This window comes from Pipra filicauda, unplaced genomic scaffold, assembly GCF_003945595.2.
Source record: "Pipra filicauda isolate LSUMZ 115617 unplaced genomic scaffold, ASM394559v2 scaffold687_size377397_pilon, whole genome shotgun sequence".
In the NCBI taxonomy this organism is placed as follows: domain Eukaryota; kingdom Metazoa; phylum Chordata; class Aves; order Passeriformes; family Pipridae; genus Pipra; species Pipra filicauda.
In genome coordinates this window covers 360,622-371,055 of record NW_024104850.1, presented here as the reverse complement: position 1 = coordinate 371,055, position 10,434 = coordinate 360,622, and the positions used below count along the sequence as shown (strand labels likewise).

Sequence of the window (10,434 nt, the reverse complement as noted above, 5' to 3'; positions counted from 1 at the left end):
CCAGAGAGAAAAAAACCCAAATAGCAGAGCTAGAGCAAAAATATAGGTGTACATATATCGCAGTTACATCCAGTAAGAATACTCATCATGGCTGGGCTTCGCAAACGAAGATTTGGGGAGGGCACTACCCACACTTGTTGCAAGAGCGTTGGTGGCTAAAAAGGTCAATATGAGATAGACATGTCTGGTTGCAAAAGGTACAGCAGAAAGATTCCTTAGGTGGTATATTCTGCAAGGCACGATTCTTTCTGCATTGTCTTTTCTCCTCAAGTGTGATCCTGCTGCGTTCTCAAAAGCATCAGCAGCGTTATAGATGGGGTGTCTCCAGGCCTCCCGACTGGAGGTCAGAGTAGACCAGTTACGGTGATCAATATGGCCAAGGCTGAGATGTTGTTTCAGGGAGTCCTTGTATCTTCTCTTTGGGGCTCCTCTCTTGTGGCAGCCAGTGGCAAGTTCACCATAGAGCAGGATCTTAGGGAGGTGGTGGTTGGTCCTTCATCCTGGAGATGTGCCCTGCCCAGCACAGCTGTGTTCTCAGCAACATGGCCTCAATACTTGTGACTGCTGCTTGCTCTAGAACAGATGTATTGGTCACATAATCTGACCAGTGGATGTTTAGGATTGTTCAGAGACAGCGTTGTTGGAAGCGTTCTAGGAGTCACAGGTAGTGGCAGTAGATGACCCATGATTCAGATCCATACAAGAGAGTAGACAGCACTATGGCTCTGTAAACACTGATCTTGGTACTTTTCTTCAGGTGTTTATTTCGCCAAACTCTTTTATGAAGCTTTCCAAAAGCACTATATGCCTTTGCAAACCTGTTGCCTATCTCTGTCAATCTTATCATCCTGAGGCTACCCAGGTAATTAAACTGCTGGGCTGATTTGAGCTCTGATTGGCCAGTGGTGATGTGGGGATGATGGAAGACTTCCTGAGGTGCAGGTTGATGGAGAACTTCTGTCTTCTTTAAGCTGACTTCCAGCCCAAAGAGATCAGCAGCCTCAGCAAAGCAGGATGTTAAACGCTGCAGAGCTGCTTCTGTGTGGGCAACAAGGGCGGCGTCATCAGCATAAAGCAGCTCCTGGACAAGATGGTTTAAGGTCTTGGTGTGGGCCTTCAGTCCCCTTAGGTTGAAAAGGCTTCCATCAGTACGGTATCGAATGTAGATACCGTCCTGATCATCGAGGTCTGCTGTGGCCCTTTGGAGCATCCTGCTGAAAAAGACTGTATCCCAGTTCACAGAATCACAGAATTAATTAGGTTGGAAAAGACCTCTGAGATCATCAAGTCCAACCTATGACCCAACACCACCATGTCAACTAGACCATGGCACCAAGTGCCACATCCAGTTGTTTCTTAAACACCTCCAAGGACAGTGACTCGCCCCCCTCCCTGGGCAGTCCATTCCCACGTCTAATCACGCTTTCAGTGAAGAAATTCTTCCTCATGTCCACCTGAAACCTCCCTTGGCACAGCTTAAGACTGTGTCCTGTTGTCCTGTCACTTGTTGCCTGGGAGAAGAGGCCGATCCCCACTGGCTACAACCTCCTTTAAGGTGGTTGTAGAGAGTGACAAGGTCTCCCCTGAGCCTCCTTTTCTGCAGCTTGAACCCCCCCAGCTCCCTCAGCCGCTCCTCACAGGACATGCTCTGCAGATCCTTCACCAGCTCTGTTGCCCTTCTCTGGACCTGCTGCAGCACCTCAATGTCCCTCCTAAACTGAGGGCTCCAGAACTGGCCGCAGAACTTGACGTGTGGCCTCCCCAGTGCTGAGTCCAGGGGGACAGTCACTGCTCTGAGAACGCTTCTGTTCCACGTTTTCACGGCGTTTGTGACAGATCAGACCAAGTGACCTTACGGGGATGGTTCTACCCCCGGCACAGGCGGTGCAAGCCCAGCAGTTGGTTACATGGGACGTGCTGAGGGAGAAAAGCAGCCGAAGGAAAAGGCCTCGGCCTTCATCACCCTCACTTAGGGGGGGCCAGGGGTTGCTGGACCCCCCCAAAACACCCCCCGCCTCCCCCCATCCTCCCCTGCACCAAAACCCTCCTGAATTTTGGAGTCTCCCCCCTCCCTCGTGCCCCCCCCTCGTGTCGTGGTTGGTTCTGTGCCGTGGTGTCCGTGCAGTAAATTTGGGGTGTGTCCCCCCCCGATGGTGTGTGAGACTCCCCCGAAACGGAGACACCCTCAAAATGGGAGGGGGGACCCCCCAGAATGGGAGAGGGGACCCAGAAATAGGAGGGGAAGAAATGGGGGGGGGAATAAAGTGAAAGGGAGGGACCCCAAAATGGGGTGGAAATCCCCCAAAAGCAGGGAGGGCTCCCAAAATGAGGGGGGACCCCAATATGAGGGAAGAGACCCTGAAATATAGGGGGGACCCCAAAATGGGGGGGAGGCAAAATGGGGTGGAAAGCCCCCAAAATCTGGGGGACCCCAAAATGGGGGGGGACCCCAAAATGGGGTGAGGACCCCAAAATGTGGTGGTGGTAAGACCCCAAAAGGGGGGGGGGAAGACCCCAAAATAGGGGGGGAGACCCAAAGTGGGGAGGAATCTAAAATGGGGAGGAAAGCCCCAAAGATGGGGGCGGGAACCCAAAATGGGGAGAGACCCCAAAATGGGGAGAGGGGACCCCAAAATGGGGTGGAAATCCTCCAGAATGGGGTGGAAACCTCCCAAAATCTAGGGGGGACACTCAAAATGGCAGGAGATCCCAAAATGGGGGACCCCAAAATGGGGCCTGAGACCCCAAAAATGGGGCTTGAGACCCCAAAATGGGCGGGAGAGACCCCAAACTGGAGGGTAGGGGGGAGAAATGGGGGATGGGGACCCCCCCAAAAAAAGGGGAGGGGCCATAAACTTGGGCTGTCACCCCAAAAAGGTGTGGGGGTAGGAGCCCAAAAAAGGGAGACCCTCAAATGGAGGACCCCAAAATAAAAGGGGAGGGGCCAGAGCCTGGCCAAGAGGGGACACCAAAATAAGAGGAGGGACCCCCAAAATGGAGGGGGAAGGGGTGCCTTTCATCTCATAGAAATCCCTCGGCCCCACAGGGACGGTTCTGGGCCCTATAGGGACCCCTTGGCCCTATAGGGATGGTCCTGGGCCCTATAGGGGTCCATTGGCCTTGCAGGGACACTCCCAAATGTTATAGGGACCCCTCAGCCCCATAGGGACAGTCCTGGGCCCTATGGGGACCTCTTGGCCCCATAGGGACCTATAGGGCTCCTGGGCCCTATAGGGATCCATTGGCCTTGCAGGGACAGTTCTGGGCCCCATAGGGACCCCTCAGCCCCATAGAGACAGTCCTGGGCCCTATAGGGACCCCTCGGCTCCAGTCCCCCCTCCCAAAAAATGTTCTAGCGCTCCCCCTCCGGCAGTGCAGGCAGGGAGTGTAGTGCAGGCAGGGCGTGTAGTACAGGCAGGGCTGGCAGTGCAGGCAGGGCGTGTAGTACAGGCAGGGCTGGCAGTGCAGGCAAGGGGGGGCAGCGCAGGCAGGGAGGGAAAAGGCTGGAAAAAAGGAGGTTTTGCGTGCCCCCCCGGGACACCCATTAACCCCCCCCAGATCCCCATTGACCCCTCAGCCCCTCCCAGGATCCGCAGTGACCCCCTCCCCCGGGACACCCCCTGCACCCACCAGGGCTCCCCCTGATTCCCCGGGACCCCCATTTCCCCCTCAGGTTCTCCCCCAGGACCCGCCAATTCCCCCTCAGATCCCACCCCCCATTGCCCCTGTGAGACCCTCCCGGCACCCTGAGGAACCTCCAATTCCCCCCATTTCCCCCTCAGATTCCCCCCATTGCCCCCAATTCCCCCCTCATTTCCCTCTCAGATTCCCCCCAGTCCCCCTCAATTCCCCCTCCATTTCCCCTCAGAGTCCCCATTGCCCCCAATTCCCCCCCATTTCCCTCAGATTCCCCCCATTGCCCCCAAGCCCCCCCATTCCTCTCAGATTCATTCCCCCATTCCACCCTCAATTCCCCCCCATTTCCCTCTCAGATTCCCCCCCTTCCCCTAATCCCCCCCATTCCCCTAGATTCCACCCATTGACCACCAAGTCCCCCCCATTTCCCCTAGATTCCCCCCATTGCCCCCAATTCCCCCCCATTTCCCCTCAGATTCCCCCCATTGCCCCCAATTCCCCCCCATTTCCCCTCAGATTCCCCCCATTACCCCTCAGTTCCCCCTCAAACCCCCCCATTTCCCCCCTCACGCGCCATCGGGGTTCCAATTTCCCGCGCTCGGCGCTGATTGGCTGAGGGGCTGGTGAGACCGGCGCTGATTGGCTGAGGGGCTGGTGAGACCGGCGCTGATTGGCTGAGGGGGAAAAGGCTGAGGGAGCATGAGGGTAAAATGGGGTAAAATGGGGTAAAATGGGGATAATGGGGGAAATGGGGTAAAATGGGGGAAATGGGAGGGAATGGGGATAATGGGAGGGAAATGGGGGAGAATGGGGATAATGGGAGGGAAATGGGGGAAAATGGGGGATAATGGGGGGGAAATGGAGGAAAATGGGACAGCGAGGGGGAAACAGAAGGATATGGGAGGAAATGGGGAAAAATGGAAGGAAAATGAGGGGAAATGGGAAGGAAGTGGGGGGAGAATGAGGGGAAATGGGAGGAATGGGGGAAAATGGGCAAAAATGAGAGATAATGGAGAGAATGGGGTAAATGAGCGAAAATGGAGGAATGGAGAAGAGAGAGGGGGAAATGGGAGAGAATGGGGGGAAATTGTGGGAAATGGGGGTTAATGGAGGATAACGGGGGGGAAATGGGAAAAAATAGGGGATAATGGGGTAGAAATGGAGGATAATGGGGTAGAAATGGGGGATAATGGGGTAGAAATGGAGGATAATGGGGTAGAAATGTAGGATAATGGGGGGAAATGGGGTAAAATGAGGTGAAATAGGGGAGAAAGGGAGAGAAATGGGAGGGTAATGGGGGAGAGTGAGGGGGAAATGGGGAAAATGAGGGGTAATGGGGGAAAATGGGAGATTATGGGGGATAGTGAGGGGGAAATGGGGGATAAGGAAGAAGAAATGTGGGATAATGGGGGATAATGGGGAAAAATGGTGGATAATAGGAAAAAATGTCAGATAATGAGGGAAAATGGGAAATAATAGAGGAGAAATGTGGGATAATGGGGGAAACGGGGAACAATGGGGGAAAATATGGGATAATGGAGGGAAAAGAAGGGATAATGGTTGAAAATGAGGGGAAATGGGTGTCTGAGAGAAAAAGGGGGGAAAATGGAGGGAAAGTGAGGGAAAATGGGAGAGTGAGGGGAAAATAGATGATAATGGGGGGAAATGAGGGAAAATAGGAGATAACGCGGAAATGGGAATAATGGGGAAAATAGGAGATAATGAGGAAAAATGGGGGGGGAATGGGGGAAATAAGGGAAAATAGGGGATAATGGGGAAAATGGGGAAAAATGGGGGGAAAATGGGGGAAATGAGGGAAAACGGGGTAATGGGGAAAATGGGGGATAATGAGGGAAAATGGGGGAAATGAGGGAAAATGGGGAAAATAGGGGATGAAGAAGGAAAATGGGGGATAATAGGGGAAAAATGGGGGTCACTACAAGACCCCCCTTCCCATCAGACTCTGAGGCATCTCTGCTCTCACCTGCCTCCCCTTGCTGATTAATTAACCACTCGTTAATTACTAACGAGTAACTAACCCCCCAAAACCCACAGAACCCGTCCGGCAGCGCAGCAGCTTTATTTTGGGAGGGGTCAGCACGGCCTTGTGTCACCAGAGCAGAGCATTGGGGGGGCCCAAGCAGAGCCAGGGGGTCCCAAACCCCTTCCCGGGGGGGTCCCACCCCCCTTTTTCGGGGGGTCCCTCAGGGCTTTTCCAGCTGGGAGTCGCCGGGGAGGGTCCCCACGTCCTGGTAGGTGGGTTGGACCCCCCGGGAAATGTCCTCATACATCGAACACTCGTCCAGGTTCAGCCCCTGAAAATGAGGAAAGGGGGGGATTTGGGTCGGTTTGGGGGGGTTTAGGGGGTGATAGACCCCCCCAGCACGATTTTGGGGTGCAGGGACCCCCCGGAATGTCACCTCGTAGAGGTTTTCCTCCTCGCATGTGGTTTTTTCGGGGTGCAGCAGCTGCTCGTTGGCCCAGCGCTTCTGTGGGGGGGGAAAAGGGGGCATGGGGGGGGTTGGAGCGGCCAGGGGGGCTTTGGGGGCACCAGAGGGGATTTAGGGGTGGCTAGGGGGGGTTTAGGGGTGGCCGGGGCGGGGGGAAAGGGGGAAAAGGGAATTTTTGGGGTGGCCAATGGGGTTTTGGGGGGCAGCAGGGGAGATTTAGGGATGGCGGGGGGGGGGTTAGAGGTACAGGGGGGTTTTGGGGTGGCCAGGGGGGGTTTTCTGGGGGCACCAGGGGGGATTTAGGGGTGGCCGGGGGGGGGGAAGGGAGCACAGGGGGGTTTTTGGGGTGGCCAGGGGGGGTTTGGGAGCACCAGGGTGGTTTTGGGGTGGCCAGGGGGGGTTTCTGGGGGCACCAGGGGGCATTTAAGGGTGGCCGGGGGGGGGAAAGAGGGCACAGGGGGGTTTTGGGGTGGCCGGGGAGGGTGTTGGGGGGCTCCAGGAGGGGTTTGGGGGTTGCATGGGGGGGTTTGGGGGGCACTACGGGGTATTTAGGGGTATCCGGGGGGGGCTAGGGGGCACCAAGGGGGAATTAAGGGGTGACGGGGGAAAACTAGGGGTGGCCGGGGGGCGTTGGGGCGGCCAGGGGGGTTTTGGGGGCACCAGGGGGATTTAGGGGTGGCCAGGGGGGGTTGGGTGTCTCTGGGGAGGACTGGGGGGATTTGGGGATGGCAGGAGGAGATTGGGGGGAACTGAGGGGAATTTGGGGGGAACTGGGAGGTACGGGGGGGGGTTGAAGGGGTTTTGGGGCATCCGGGGGGAAATTGGGGGTATCAGAGGGGGTTGGGGTGTCGAGGGGGATTGAGGTTACCCAGGGGGGATTTAGGGGGACCTGGGGGGCAATTGTGTCCCCAGGGTCTCAATTAATGTCCCTAATGTCTCAGTTGGTGTCCCCAGTGTCCCAATTGGTGTCCCCAGTGTCCCATTTACGGGTCCCAATGTCCCACCTGGTGTCCCCAGTGTCCCAGTTGGTGTGCCCAGCATCCCAGTTGGTGTCCCCAATGTCCCAGTTGGTGTCTCAATGTCCCAATTAGTGTCCCCAGCATCCCAGTTGGTGTCCCCAATGTCCTAGTTGGTGTCTCAATGTCCCAATTAGTGTCCCCAGCATCCCAGTTGGTGTCCCCAGTGTCCCATTTAAGGGTCCCAAAGTTCCAGTTGGTGTCCCCAGTGTCCCAACTGGGGGTCCCAGTGTCCAATTGGGGGTCCCAGTGACAGAACTGGGGGTCCCAGTGTCCCAGTTGGGTGTCCCAGTGTCCCAGTTGTCCCAGTGTCCCAGTTGTCCCAGTGTCCTAGTTGGTGTCCCAGTTGGGTGTCCCAGTTGGGTGTCCCAGTTGTCCCAGTGTCCCAGTTGGTGTCCCCCTGTCCCAGTTGTCCCAGTTTGTCCCAGTGTCCCACCCTGAGCAGCAGCAGCAGCCCCGGCCCAGCTGAGCAGAGCAGCAGCAGCACCCCCTGCGCCGTCAGGATCCGGTTCTTGGTGCTCTCCCTCAGCGCCAGGAACGGGGCGGGAACCGGCTCTGCGTGAATGGGGACTGGGTAACTGGGAGGGACTGGGTACACTGGGAGGGACTGGGGTATACTGGGAGGGACTGGGTTACACTGGGAGGGACTGGGTTACACTGGGAGGGACTGGGTTACACTGGGAGGGACTGGGGTATACTGGGAGGGACTGGGTCACACTGGGAGGGACTGGGGTATACTGGGAGGGAGTGCAGGGCACTGGGTTATACTGGGAGGGACTGGGGGGCACTGCAGGGCACTGGGATGGACTGGGGGGCTCGTGGTAGCACTGGGTTATACTGGGAGGGGACTGGGATGGACTGGGTTATACTGGGAGGGAACTGGGATGGACTGGGAAAGACCAGTGACTCAGATGAGACCCCCCAGCCCCCCCCCCGACTCCTCCTCGAGACCCCCTGGACCCTCCCGAAGGTGCCGCAGGGCTGGGGGGCACTGGGATACCCTTGGAGGGGACTGGGATGGACTGGGTTAAACTGGGAGGGACTGGGCTATACTGGTACCATACTGGGGGCACCGGGAGGGGCCGAGTGACCTGGCTGAGACCCCCCCGCGCCCCCCACTCACCGAGGACCCTGACGAAGGTGCCGCAGCTCTGGGCCGTCTCCCCCCCGGACTCCACGCGGCAGAAGAAGAGCCCGGAGTCGTTGTGGGACAGTTTGGGGAAGGTCAGGGTGGAGCTTCCCCCCCCTTCCCGCACCACCCGGTCCATCCGGCGGCCCCCCCGGGTGGCCACCACCTCCTGGGGCCAGGGGCAGCTCCGGGGGACCTCCCCGAGCCCGGGGGGACACGCCTGGAGCCAGGTCAGGGCGGTGTCGGGGGGGCCTCGGAAGTGGCACTCGAGGGTCAGGGGGGTCCCCACGCGCCCCTCGCGGGAGGGGGGCCCCCCCCACACCCGGAGCCACCCCCGGGGCGGGGCCGGGGAGCAGGAGGGGCTCGGGGGGCTCCCGGTGGTCACGGTCACGGGGGTCGGCGTCTCGGGGGGCTCCGGGGAGGGAGGCAGGGAGGGGGTCGGGCACGGGGCACAGCCTTCGGGGGGGGTCTGGGAGCACTGGGAGCCTGCGGGGACAGAGGGGGGTTATGGGGGGTCCCCCGGAGCTCCCCAACCCCCACGGAGGGCGACCGACCCCGAGGGGGTCACTGGGGGTCCCTGTCCCTGCTGGGGGTCCCCCGGAGCACCCCAACACCCACGGAGGGCGACTGACCCCGGGGGGGGTCACTGGGGGTCCCTGTCCATGCTGGAGGGGGTTCTTTGGGAGTTCCCAGAACAGTGAGGGGTCATTGGGGGTCCCCCCGGGGTCTCTGAAGGTCCCCCAGACCCATCAGAATGTCATTGGGGCCCCCCAGCCCCTCCCAGTTCCCCCCCTCCCCCCTCTCAGTTTCGGTTCCCTGTCCCAGTTTGGGGACAGGAAATACTGGTTGGGGGGGGACGGGGGACATTTTGACACAGGTGTGGGGGACAAAACCAGTGCTGAGACCCCCTGAGACCCCCCAGACCCAAACCCTGAGACCCCCAGACCCAAATGGAGACCTTGGGATCCCTGAGACCTCCAGAACCAAATCCTGAACCCCCCTGACCCAAACTGAGACCCCCAGACCCAAATTGAAACCCCCAAGACCCAAACTGAGACCCCCAGACCCAAACCCTGAGAAACCTGAGACTCCCAGATCCAAAGCCTGAGATCCCCAGACCCAAATCCTGAGCCCCCCTGACCCAAACTGAGACACCCAAACCCAAACTAAGACCCCCAGAACCAAGGCTCCCAGACCCAAACTGAGGCCTTGGGACCCCTGAGACCCCCAGACCCAAAGCCTGAGACCCCCTGACCCAAACTGAAACCCCAGAGACCCCTCAGACCCAAATTGAGACCCCCCCAGACCAAAACTGAGACCCCCAGACCCAAATCCTACCTGCGAGGAGCAGGATGAGGATGAGCAGGGGTCTTGTGACCCCCCAGTTTGGGAGAGGCCTCCGATTTTGGGGAGCCCCCTTCATCCCCTCACAGTCCCCGCCGAGGCCCCAAAAACAGGAGACACGGCCCAGTGACCCCGGGAGGCCACGCCCACCCAAAATTTCCCCGGGGGAAGGGCTGGGGGCCATGCCCACCCATCCTCCAGGCCCTGCTGCCCCAAAATCCCCCCAGGACTTCTGAGGGGGGGAGTTTCGGGGGTCTCAGGGGACTCAGTTTGGGTCTCAGGGTCCTCCCAGGTCCCCCCTGTCCTTCTTCCATCCTGCCCCAGGCCCCGAGGTGAGGAGGGAGAGCCCGGAGGACAAATCCCCCCGTGAGACCCTGGTGGGAGAGGCCGTTTTGAAGGGCTCCCCGGCGCAGGAAGGCAGCGGGGAGGAAAAGGGCCGGAGATCCCCCCGCAGGAGGGGCTCCAAAGCCATCCCAGGGTGCTCTGAGGAGGGAAGAGCCAGCCTGTGCCGGGAAGGTGGCCGGAGATTCAACAATTGCTTTAGTGTAGAGCACTGTCCTGTCTTATCCTGTACTCCTGGTAGTTTTAGTGTTTTTATTGTGCAGTAAATAATTCTGATGAAGATCTTTTGTCTGATCATTTGGAACCCTAAATAATTCATTTCTATCAGTAGATCTGATTTACCATCTTTAAAACCTGGGGGACAAAAGTGGTTCAGTCACACCTCTGTAATTCCTCTAAACTGAAAGTGTTGGCATGATCCAAGGCTGAGATTGGATCCAGCAGCCCCCAGCACCCCACAGGAAGTTGGGAGCTCAGGGGGGTCACCCCCCTTTGCCAACCCTCCCTGTGCCCAAAG

At 58.4% G+C, this 10,434-nt stretch overlaps 1 protein-coding gene across 1 annotated transcript; it reads right to left on the bottom strand.

The window, feature by feature from the left end:
- Positions 1 to 5,697: 5,697 nt before the first annotated feature.
- Positions 5,698 to 9,680, bottom strand: LOC113991854 (B-cell antigen receptor complex-associated protein alpha chain-like). The gene is made up of 5 exons (XM_027728520.2): positions 9,570 to 9,680; positions 8,226 to 8,717; positions 7,539 to 7,657; positions 6,057 to 6,125; positions 5,698 to 5,951 (listed from the first exon to the last, which is right to left on the bottom strand). Exons 1-5 carry the CDS (start codon positions 9,652 to 9,654, stop codon positions 5,841 to 5,843), a joined length of 876 nt encoding a protein of 291 aa, XP_027584321.2. The 5' UTR covers positions 9,655 to 9,680; the 3' UTR covers positions 5,698 to 5,840.
- Between the last annotated feature and the right edge of the window lie 754 nt (positions 9,681 to 10,434).

Coding starts and splice junctions, on each gene's coding strand:
- LOC113991854 (XM_027728520.2), bottom strand. CDS start 9,654: ATGAAGGGGGCTCCCCAAAATCGGAGGCCTCTCCCAAACTGGGGGGTC. Junction 8,718..9,569: donor CCTCATCCTGCTCCTCGCAG/GTAGGATTTGGG, acceptor CTGTCCCCGCAG/GCTCCCAGTGCTCCCAGACC. Junction 5,952..6,056: donor AGGAGGAAAACCTCTACGAG/GTGACATTCCGG, acceptor CCTCATTTTCAG/GGGCTGAACCTGGACGAGTG.